Source organism: Hemicordylus capensis, chromosome 3 (assembly GCF_027244095.1).
Source record: "Hemicordylus capensis ecotype Gifberg chromosome 3, rHemCap1.1.pri, whole genome shotgun sequence".
Taxonomy (NCBI): Eukaryota; Metazoa; Chordata; class Lepidosauria; order Squamata; family Cordylidae; genus Hemicordylus; species Hemicordylus capensis.
Window position 1 is genome coordinate 272,632,259 of NC_069659.1, and position 12,437 is coordinate 272,644,695.

Here is a 12,437-nt window from a genome sequence, read left to right on the forward strand (position 1 = left end):
GTTAGCACAAAAGAGAGATTAAAGAGCAAAAAAAGGGAGAAGTGTAAAATGTTCCAAGAAAAGAGCATGAACTCATTCATCAGCAGTTTGCTGAAACATTAGTCTGCTGAAACATTAAATAAAAACAGTGACTTAGCTTTTAAATCTATGATAGGATTAGTGTTACCTTCAGTGTGTTTTATCTCATGGGCTTTTAGAGGTTTAATGCAACTTATCATCCCTCTCTCATAATAGGCTCTTGTTTATGCAAGACAAGAGTCTGGGATAGGCAGGCGAAGTCACAGAATCTCTTTTATCTGTTAAATGGCTGTTTTCCTAGGTCTGGGACTTCTGAGCAATTAAGGACCACCTTTAGCATTAGTTTTCAAAGACATGGATGCACAAATCTGTGTCTTAACGTGCATATCAATGTATGTTTTTTCCCTACAATACATACATTTGGCAAACTCTCGAGACTTTCCCACAAAATGTGTATCTGCCTTGAGAAGCAGATGTGTGCTCAATGTTTGTGTCCACTCTCATCCTGTGGTGGCACAGAATCCATGTTGTCTGGCAGCAAGGTAGACAAGGTCAGTATAACACCATAGATAAATCCATGGGACATATTAATCAATGGGACATCCCAACTAGGGATGAGACCATGGATCCCTTAGGGGCTTGGATTCCAAGGGTATTGCTTTGTGGGGGTTCAGGCTCAACAGGTGTTGTCTTGAAGGACTCCATCTCTGGAAAGGCTCTGGCCTGGTGTCAGAGCCCACGACTAGGTCTGGTGCTTGTGCTGTCTCTGCGGGGTCAGACTCGGAGTTACTAGTCAAGGCTGAGGTCATGACAGTTTGCATGCATTGTGAACTGTGAGCATGATCACACCTGTGACATTTACATGCCCTAATGGACAAATAGCAGATCACAGTACAGATTTTTATCAGGAAAATTGTGAGGGGGAGACAGTTAAAATCCACCTTTCAAGCACCATGGTCCCTGCCTGATTTGGCTGTCATGCCACAGCTGCTGTTTACCCCTGCTAACTGAGCAAAGAGACACCTTTCAAGTGTCTCTTTTTAAATATAAGATTCTCTTATATTTAACAGGGGAAGATCAATTGGACCTATCCAACCCCAGCACAGCAACCCTCTAGTAGCTGTTGCTGTTATCTGGTTTATGTTTCTTTTTAGATTGTGAGCCCTTTAGGGACAGGGGACCATCTTATTTGTGTCTTGTTTATTTTTCTATGTAAACCAGGGATGTTAGTGGACTTCAACTCCCATAATCCCAAGCCCCAGTGGCCTTTGGTTGGGGATTATGGGAGTTGAAGTCGAATAACATCTGGGGGCCCAACGTTGAGGATCCCTGATGTAAACCACTTTGGGAACTTTGGTTGAGGAGTGGTATATACATATTTATTATTATTATTATTAATAATAATAATAATAATAATAATATAAATTTAGAGAGCTAATCACAGATTTCCATCATCTCCTCTGATGTGGCTTGCCTAGTACCAAAAGCAGCCTAAAATAAAACACAAGGAGATTGTTTCTAATTTAATTTCATGAGCCACATTAACAAATAACAGGCTACTTTATGCATTCATTAACCACCACTCCCCCATGTAATTGGATGCATTGGGCAGGGGACTATAACTTTTCAATAACTTGTTTACATGGATGCATTTGTGTGGAGTTTCCTAGAATCATTCTGAGTTTGCACTGACCTCAAGATAGTTTCAACCCAACAGTTTTTCAAGTGGCCAAATAACCAAGCATTTTAGATGGTTACTGATCAGATTTTGCAAGACGCACTCTGGTCCATCAGCAGGTGAACTACCATATGAAGCTGTCAGAATGGGTTAGACTGTTAACCCACCTAGCCCAGGTGTGTCTGCTCTGATTGGCAGCAGTTCTTCGGGGTCTTATACAGAGTCAGTTTACCAGTTGTACCACCCAAGATCCTTGCAGCTGGAGATGTCAGATAGTGAACCTGGGACCTTCTGCATGCAAGCGTGGTCCTCTACCACTGATAAGGAGGAAAGGAACAGATGACCTTGAACTTGAGGACTGGTGCTTGAATACTTGGTGTCTGTGTTTCTAGAAAAGGTGTATATAATTCGTATATTTAAGTTAGTAAATATCAGTTATGTAAGTTACTAAATATCTAACCGTGGTTTTGGCTACACTTCAGAGTTACCCAAAAGGAGCAGAAAAGGCACCACCATTCCACAGTGATTTATTCCACTGTGTTATGACCCCAGATCCAGACCCCACCCCCAGCTGAGGGATAAGGAGGAGAGTTGAGGAGATGAGACAGGTTGGGAAGACTCGGTGTCCCAAACCCCCACAGCACGAGGACCAGGGAGACTAAAGCCAATACAGTTGCTGCCAGCTTGTTTGGTGGCCACTTGGGACTGGGCCTTCTCTGTGGCTGCCCTGGGGCTTTTGAATATGTTCCCTGTTTAAATAAGAGCATCTTCTTCTCTGTTTGGTTTTAGGAAGACCTTCAGGATGCACCTGTTCCCTCAGGCTTTTAACTGAATTTTTAAAAACTATTTAATGTGTTTTTATCTTGCGAGATTGGTTTTTTTGTGTGTGAATTTTAACTGTTGTACACTTTTTTTGATTGACATCTTGGGCATCAGTGAATTAAAATGGACTGGTATAGGACACTTTCAGTCATTTACTACTCAGGACACAAAAACCAAAGGAGGAACGGTGTTGCTTTCATAGTCAGGAAGGATATAGCAATGACAGTACTTGGGTACAATGCGGTCCGTGACTGACTAATATCAATTAGATTTCGTGGACAACCCTTTAACATGACAGTTTTTCAAGTCTATGCCCCAACAACTGATGCAGAAAGAAGAGGAAGTTGATGAATGCCAAAGCTGGAAATGATAAGGAGGGAAAAAAACCATCAGACTGTATATCCTAGGGAACAGAAATGAAGCAGGAGAATGACTTATTAGTTTTTGCAAAGCCAATGATCTCTTCATTGCTAACACATTCTTCAAACAACCAAAGTGGTGCCTATACACATGGACATCACCAGATGGAGTCCACAGAAATCAAATTGATTACATTATTGGTGCAAGGAGGTGGAAGAACTCAGTTATAACAGCAAAGATATGGCTGGGGGCCAATTGTGGAACAGATCACAAACTGCTCATGTGCCAGTTCTAAGTCAAGCTAAAGCCAAAAAACAAAGCTATCCAGTTTCCATTATATGATCTTGAGAATATACCCACCATTTTCAAGGAGAACATCAGGAACCGCTTTGAAGTCCTGAACCTCATTGATAGGGAACCAGAGGAACTGTGGAATGAAATCAAAGACATTTTTAAGGACAAGTGTGAAAAGAGACTGCCAAAGACCAAGAAACAGAAGAAAGCAAAATGGATGTCAGAACAGACGGAATAGGATGGAATAGCAACAGAAATATGGCAGGCAACAGAAGAAGAATCAATCAAGGCTCTAAATTGAAGATCATCCTGGAGAGAATTTATCTCTGTGGTCGCTAAGAGTCAATACTGACTTGACGGCACTTAATCAATCAATCACACTGTTTGTACATTTGTTGTGTTTTCTAATTTGTACACTGCATAGAGATGTATATATCAGGTGGTATAGAAATATGATAAGTAATAATAAATAATAAATACACCCACTGTGACCCAAGGACATGGCCCTGCTTTCACCTCTTGAAGACCTGCCAGCCCAGGAGAAAGCTGTTGGAACCAGCCCTTAGAAAATCAGGCTAGATTGAAGAGGAGAGCCATAGGGAAGGGAAGGGGCCAATTTATTGAATATGGGCAGCAGAAGAACCAGCAGTCCGCTCTATATCAAGCTTGTTGTAGCCAGCTCTCTAGGAACTGTCAGAGGTCCATGTCTCTCCCTGATCTCTGCCTTGGTGGAGGCTTTGGCTCAGCCTGGAACAGAATACACTGATAAAGCTGTGCCAGAATTTCTTCCTCACCGGGTTGCTGAGCTCTCCATAAAGTGCCACTTCATAGCTTCTTCTGTATTGCTGCTGTATCATTGTCATTGCTATAACTTTTTTAAATTGTGTAGTAGCTTTTCTCCACTGAGTGACTGCTTCTGTGGTTTTGAGTGAGAAAGGGGTCATTGGCAAATGAAGCCCATACAAAGCCAAAGTGTCTTCTTTTCAGGCATTCTCTTATTTGTATGTCACTAGCTCCGATTTCATTCTGGCAAAGTTATTTCCCTCCTAGATTATTAATCGCTATGCTGGATTTTAAAATAGCTGGCAGTTTGACAGCAAATACATTCATTTAAAAAAGACACAACACCTTGGTTCCATGAAACAAAGAGCCTTCAAAGAGTTCCTAGATGCTGACAAGGTGAAAACAAAGCCAGGGTCTGGTGCAGTGATGGAGGGGAAGCTGCCCTTTGAACGGCAGTAAAAGGGCAGTGCCACGGGGTGAATTTCACTGCAAAGAAACATGTGCTGGCAGCTGCCATCATTGGTGAAGTATTTCCTTTCCCCCAGCAGGATGATCATTTTGAAAATGTTTTTTATGATTATCATTTGGGTTGAAAGAGCTGATCACAATCGAATGCAGTTTTCTGTATTTCTCATGGGCAGCTGCAGTTGTGGCTACTAAATCTTTTATATGGAATTGTAGAGCATGCAGTGAAGGCATTGAAGTGAAGGCAGTGAAGGTGCAAGAGGCATAAATATGTAATCTCCAACATGTCAAATGGACAGTCTTATTTCTTTTCTTCCCACAACTTGCCACACTCTTTCCATTCCCCTTATTCCATAACTGTGTGATGCCTCTATTTCCCCCTTTCTCTACCTGATGACTACCTTGTCTGTAAGAATGCATAATGCAAAGCCCAGGCTCATAAACTGCAGTGTAGAGGATATGGAGAGCTATAGTTTGTATTGACCACTGCTTCATGAGTGTTCATGTTGACTGCAGTTAATAGAAAGCAAGTCAATTGTCCTATTTCTTACTGGAACTGTAGAGTTGGAAGGATCATAGCTCTCTCAGCATAACAGCCCTGAGTTAAGACAGGATATTTTGTACCTAAGCATATTCCAAACCTCAGCAAGGAAGGAGGCAAGATAACCCTCAAGGTAGAACTGTCCTTCCATAAGAAATGTTGCAGGGATCAGCATTGGAAGGATTGTAGATACTTAGAGGATCATCCAGGGATCAATGTTGAAAGAATATTCGAGTGGGAAGGATCATAGATCTCTCAGTATAACACTCCTGCATTCAGACAGGACATTTTGTGCCTAAGCATATCTTCCCAACCTCAGAAAGAAGGAGGGATGATAAGCTTCATGGTGGACTTGCCTTCCCATAAGAATCTGTTTGATAGCATTTCAGGGCTGGCTACAAGTTTCAGGGCCCCCTCTGCCTTCCATCGGTCCCCTCCTGCCTGTGGAACCCCCAGGGTTCACAGTGGGAATTGGTGGATGGACAGGAGAGAGGAGGTGATGATGGAGGGATTCAGCCAAGGGAGTTATTCTGTGACCACTGCAGGAAGGCTATGGGCACTGAGGACTGGCAGTGGGTTTGGTAGCATTCTGTAGAGGTGGTATTAGAACTAGTAAAATCTGCTGCAGTGCATTGGATTGGACTTGCCAGACCAGGAGACTGTAAGGCCTCTTGGATAGCTTGAGACATTGAGGATGGCAGGCTTCATGGAACACCATCCAACAGAGTCCAGGAGGGGAAGTATTGTTGCGGTCATGAACTCAAACCTTCGGCAAAGCATTTTTAAAAAATAATCTATGTATGTATGTATTAAAAATCATTTTTAAACTCTATTTTTCTAGGAAAGCTCCTCAAACCAGCTAACCAGTTTATTGCTTTGTGTGACCCTCCCTGAGCTATGATTGAGTCTGGAACAATTCTGTAAGAAAAGGTTTTCAATGGGAAAATGAAATTAAGCTTCTTCATTTATAAAGAGTCTCACTATATTCATAATGAAAGTTGCAGTAAGGCATTAAGAAACGCGATTGTTCACAGTATGAAGAAACTTATTTCATTCTATCTTTTGAGTGTTTTTCAAGCACACACACACACACACTTTCTCTCTCACTCTCTTTTTGTTTTCTTCCTGAATCCTCCCACCACCTACTACCGGGGAAGGGGGAAGAGCAAGTCTGTTATTTGTTCAGCAAACTGAGAAGCCTTGTGTGCCTTTTCTGCTGCCTTTTAGTTAAAGTTCAGAGTTCCTGGTTTGGAGATGACAGCCCTTCAATAAGATGATTGTCCGGGCTTCTAGAATGGTCCATATTGTGTTGGTTGGGTCCAGCCTTTGGGCTTTCAGCCCACAAGACCCATTGTCTGCTGCATATTCTCCCCATTTCATATTCTCTTATGGAAAGACAAGGACACCCTTTTCAAATATAGGTTTTCAAATCCATACATGAAATCTATCTAAGGTACAACCTGAGTGAACTACTGACCTGCTTTCACCATCTTTATTTTGCAGTAAATGCAGATTTGTTTCTCAGTTCTTGTGGATAATTGGCATATTTTTCTCAAGGGAGCACCTCTGGTTTCAGCACTCTCAATTAAACTGTGATATTGTGTACCTTTAGAAAATGCTATGCTTTCCATGGGCTCAGGACTGGCCTTAGAGGTGGGTGAGCTGGGCATTACCCAGGGCACCTACCTCAAAGGGGTGCCAAGCTGAACATGCTGGCTTGCTGCTTGTTCAATTAACATGGTAGCAGGGAGAGTGAGTTTTGAAGGCACCCCTTGCGCAGAATACTGTTTATCCTCGGGCCAGCCCTGCATGGGCTCAGGGCTACTGTGACTGACAAAATGAAAATGTTATTTGGTGCAGGCCTTGACTGATTATTTAGAAAGGCCCCTCATGGGGGGAAAGACTTTGGTATGCTTTCAGGGAGATGCCTTGTCCTCTTTTTGTTGTCCTCTTCCTAATCTCTTATAGTTTCTCTAGTCTGGGCTTGCCTGATTTGTGACTCACAAAGCCAAATGCACCCACCAGCCAGGTACTTTGACGTGCTAGATGCTTGCAAGCTATTCTGGTTTTGTAATTCCACATAAACAGCAAACACTAAGGTTTATCAAATCATACTGGATTGCCAGAAATGGTTAGTGAACTGCATTTAGCATGGCTGGGAGACCTTGCCTGAGCAATGACAATATTCCAGTTGTAGTTTCTGTTGTTAAAATTCAATTATTGTTGAATTTATTACATAATCTGGTCATGCAAGGGCCTAGGCCATAATCTGAAGATACATAGTGCAGCAATCTCACTGAAACCAAGATGGGTCTGGGCAGTGCCTAGATGAGCAGTTACCAAGGAATCCGATGTATGTTTCTGTTTCAGAAACAGTGGAATCCGATGTATGTTTCATTTTCAAGAAGAACAGCAGGAACCGCTTGAAGTTCTGAACTTCATTGATAGGGAACCAGAGGAACTGTGGGATGAAATCAAAGATGTTGCTAAGGACGAATGCAAAAAGAGACTGCCAAAGAATTATGTTGGTCTTGGACCATAATAAAGATGATTGATTGATTGATTGATTGATTGCCAAAGACAAAGAAACAGAAGAAAGCAAAATGGATGTCAGAACAGACTGTGGAAATTGACAAGAAGAGAAGAGAAACCAAAGTCAAGAAAGATAAAGACCTCAGGAAGGAACTTAATAGGGAATTTCAGAAAGCTTTTAGAAGAGACAAGGAGTAGTATTACAATGACATATTTAAAGACCTTGAGCATGGACACAGACAAAGAAAAACAAGGAAAGGAACTCAGAAGGAGGTTCCAACCTTGAATTGGTATGTTAAGGGATGCTACATAGTAACTAATGGAAGGAGTATACTGAAAACCTGTACAGCCATGACGTTGATACCCAAGATACTCTAAAAGATATCCCATAATTGCAAGAACCTCCAGTATGGGAAGATGAAGTTAGATCAGCACTCCATTCATTACCAAGTTGGAAGGCTGCAGGAATTGATGGAATAGTTATAGAAATATGGCAGGCAACAGAAGAAGGATCAGACAAGGCTCTAACCAAACTATGCCAGAAAATTTGGAGAACAGCACAGTGGCCAACAGACTGGAAGAGGTCAGCCCATACCAAAGAAAAGAGACTTAACAGATTGCACAAACCATTGCACAATATCCTTAATTTCACATGCTAGCAAAATAATGCTCATGATCATCCAATGCAGATTAGAGCCCTACATGGAAAGGGAAATGCCGGATGTTCATGCTGGTTTTAGAAATGGCCGAGGAACAAGAGACATCATTGCTGATGCAGGCTGGATAATTGAGAAAGCCAAAGAATACCAAAAATAAGTCAAAATGTGCTTCATTGACTACAGAAAAGCCTTCGATTGCATCAACCATGTCAAGTTGTGGAATATCGTTAGGGAAATGGGCATCCCAGAACATCTTATTGTTCTCATGAGAAACCTATACACAGGACAGGAAGCCACAGTCCAGACGGAACATAATGAAACAGACTGGTTCCAGATCGGCAAAGGATCAAGACAAGGCTGTCTACTTTCTCCTTCTTTATTAAATTTATATGCTGAACATATACCAAGGGAAGCTGGATTGGAAGAAGATGAGCATGGTTTTAAAGCTGGTGGAAGAAACATTAATAATATGCGCTACACTGATGATACTACTCTGATAGCTGAGAATGTGGATGATCTGCAAGCTCTAGTAGTGAAAGTCAAGGAGCACAGTGAAAATATGGGACTAAGAATAAATGTAAAGAAGACTAAACTAATGACAACAGGTACTCAGCAACCAGCCTTAGAATTCATAAAGAAGACTTTGAAGTGGTGGATAACTTCTGCCTTTTAGGATTGACCATCAACAGTAAAGGATACAGCAGTCAAGAAATACTCTGCACTTGGTAGGGCTGCAATGAAGGCCTTGGAAAGGATATTTAGATGCCATGACATGTCTGTACCTATAAAGATTAGAATCGTTCAGACAATGGCCTTTCCTGTGACACTCTATGGATTCGAAAGCTGGACTTTGAAGAAGCAGTACAGAAAAAGCATTTATTTGAACTTTGGTGCTGGAGAAGACTTCTGAGGATACCATTGACAGCCAGAAAAACAAACAAATGGTTCATAGAACAAATCAATCCAAATGTTCACTCGAGGCACAAATGATCAGGCTCAAACTATCAATTTTGGATACATTATGTGAAACCCCAGCTCCCTTGAGAAGTCCATAATGCTGGGGAAAGCTGAAAGAAAAGGAAGAAGTGGACGACCAGCAGCAAGGTGGATAGACCGATTACGACAGCAGTGAATGCATCAGTGAGAGTCCTTAAAGGCCAAATTGATAACAGATAATCCTGGAGATAATCTATCTATGTGGTCGCTAAGAGTCGACACCAACTTGACGGCACTTAATCAATCAAGCAATCAATCAATCAATCAATCAGTTCCATTAATTTCCTAACCCCTTCTAACTTGGCAAAGAGGCACCTTTCAACGTGGTGATTCTCTTTTATTTAGTAGGGGGAGAGTAACTGGCCCTATCCATTCCCAGCACAGTACCTCCAGTGATTGTTGCTGGTGTCTGTCTTATGTTTCTTTTTAGATTATGAGCCCTAAGCGCTATTCCTCTGATAAAAATGGAGATTGATGACTAATAATGTGCATCTTCAAGACTACACCACGGGAATAAAATTCACAGGAAAAAAAACCCACCTTTGCAAGGTCTGAAAACCACAGAAAACTGATCTTTTCCTAAGTTGAAAAGATAAAACCAGTTCAAGACAAAATGAACATTCTCAGCATCACTTAGGAAAGGATTCTCTTACTTTGCTTATGTCAGACTCAGTAGCAACCAGAGCAGAGTGACGAAAATGGAAATTCCTGTCCTTTCATTGCAGATAACTCACTATTATCTTAGCTCCCTCTTCACTGCAATCTCGGGTGGGTAGCACAGAAGGGTCTAAGTGTGTGTTTTGTTCCTTAGAAGGATCAGCCTCAAAAGTCACCTAGCTGCCACTGTCAACACATCTGTTTCTTTTCACGCTTAGAGAGAATAGTGTTTTCCTGCTGTCATCACAATCTACTTTCCCTTTCCCTACAGCAGCCGACCCTTGTAAGCCTTGGAATGTGCAGGGAGCGGGGTTTCTGAGAAATCCACAGCAGGCCACTATTCTGTAACTTGAATACTTACTCTAAATCAGCATCAAATGATGGTCTGTTGGTTTTCTGGAGCCGACAAAGAATGAAGCTGCAACTAGAAGTTGAACGCCTTCTGCTGCCAAGGCAGTCTGTTAGGGAAATGAATGGTGCCAGTTAGAAAAGTTTTAGACAGATGTTTTGACATGGGTTCGGGGGCAGGGGAAGGAGAGAATGAAAGAGGCAATGGAAACATCTCTCCCTAATGGCCCATGGAGTCCACAGTAGACACAGGGAAGTGCAACTGCCTCTTTTGCTGGTGTGTGTCTTATGTTTCTTTTTAGAATGTGAGCCCTTTGGGGACAGGGAGCCATCTTATTTGTTATTTCTCTTTGTAAACCACCCTGAGCTATTTTTGGAAGGGCGGTAGAGAAATCGAATAATAATAATAATAATAATTATTATTATTATTATTATTATTATTATTATTATTATTATTATTATTATTATTTAGCTATTTGAATTTCTGCCACTTCGGCTCAAACCTCATGTTCAAAAGCTTTTTTCACACTGGCCACCACATGGAGCATGAAGGCATGGGAGGGGGAGTACTGTTGTGCCTGCTGACCCTGCCTCCAAATGCAACATGTTCAGCTGAAAGGGGTTCATATGTTCAACCACCTGTATGGGTGTAGACTCTTCACTTGACTTTGAATCCTACACAGTCAGAGTTACAAAAGGCATAAAGAGCCTATCTGCACACAGCTATGCATGCATAGAAACCCTTCTGCTGAATATGTGGTTGGGCCAGCAGATGCAATTCCACTACCTCTTCTACATGTTTAGCATGTGCTCAAATGAAGCGCTGAACAGGGCTTGATACCTCTACACTACACCAGCTCTCCACTCCCTCTTCCTGGAAGAGACCTCCAATGGAGAATATGATGCAGAAGCGAAAGTGTTGGATTAAGACCAGACCGATGGATTAAGGCCAAGGGTGGCCTTGGACCACTAGCTCTAACCTACCCCTTAGGGTTGTTGTGAGAATGAAAAGGGCTCCTGGGCAGTGATCTGGCAGTGATTCTCATATGCTGTTGACTACAACTCCCATAATCCCATCCAAAGGTCACTGCAGCTGGGGATGCTGGGAGTTGTGTTGTGTTGAGAGCCATTGTTGTGCAATGGTTAGCGTGTCAGATTAAGACTGAGGAGACCCGAGTTCAACTCCCCGTTCAACCATGAAATTCACTGGGTGACTCTGGGCCAGTCACTTATCTCTCAGCCTAACTTACCTCACAGGGTTGTTGTGAGGGTAAACATAAAAATGTACACACTGCACTGGGCTCCTTGAAGAGTGGGATAGAAATGTAAAAATAAATAAAGTGTCTAGGAATTCCTCTTACAGGGAACACTGCTCCTGGGTCAAAATCTTTCAAAAACTGCAACCAAGACACAGGCTGATAGATGTTGGTTTAAACTGGGGATTTACCATAAATCCAATGGGTGATATTTAGCTAACAAAGCACAGGGGCAATGAATATGCAGCATGTTTGCAGGAGGGACAGTTTTCATCAGTCTCCCTTTCCTTCTGAAGCTGACTGACTCCTGAAAATAAGTCCCCAAGGGCCACTTCATTCGTCCAGATGCTGGCCAAAGAGATTCAAGACATTTTTAGTTATTCAAGAGTCAGTGTAAAGCTTTTGTTTGCATTAAACTAATGTGTATACACATTTTCAGTTTTGTTTTGTGTTTATTTCAGCTCTCGAACAGTTGCTTACAGAGCTTGAAGATTTTCTGAAGATCCTGGATAAGGAGAACCTCAGCAGCACTGCTATCGTGAAAAAGAGCTTTCTCTCTGATCTTCTTCGGCTATGCACAAAATCAAGTGGTAAGTACAGTCATGTGAAGGGACATTGATTTCAGTGGAGTTAATCAGACCCCAGATTTACTTCTTGGACAGTAGATTGTTGATATCCACAGTGACCTACTTCTCCATAACTGGATGGAGCCATAGCTTGGGAATGTCTGTAGCAGAGTGTTTAATTTGCTTTGAAGAAGACGCTCTTAGGTTCAATCCCTGGCATCTCCAGGTGGGGCTGGGAAAGACTCCTGCCTGAAACCATGAAGAGCTGCTATCAGTCACTGTAGACAAGACTGAGCTAGATGGACCAATGATCTTACTTGGTATTAGGGATATGCATGGAACCGGCGACTGCCGGGTCAAAGGTGTGTGGGGGGGAACTGGGGCGGGTGCTACCCCCATCGTGTTTCCCTTGCTGGTGCTGTGCTTTAAAATGGTCCCGTGGGGCAGCAGCATACCTCCTTG

General features: G+C 42.2%; 1 protein-coding gene across 4 annotated transcripts in view; it reads left to right on the forward strand.

Annotated features, from left to right (window-relative positions):
* AFAP1L2 (actin filament associated protein 1 like 2) overlaps nt 1-12,437 on the forward strand; it is a 143,862-nt gene that overhangs the window by 74,373 nt on the left and 57,052 nt on the right. For all 4 annotated transcript variants that reach the window (XM_053312307.1, XM_053312308.1, XM_053312309.1 and 1 more), the window contains exon 2: nt 11,871-11,999. In XM_053312307.1, coding sequence (XP_053168282.1) covers nt 11,871-11,999 — 129 coding nt within the window. The remainder of the gene's footprint in view (nt 1-11,870; nt 12,000-12,437) is intronic.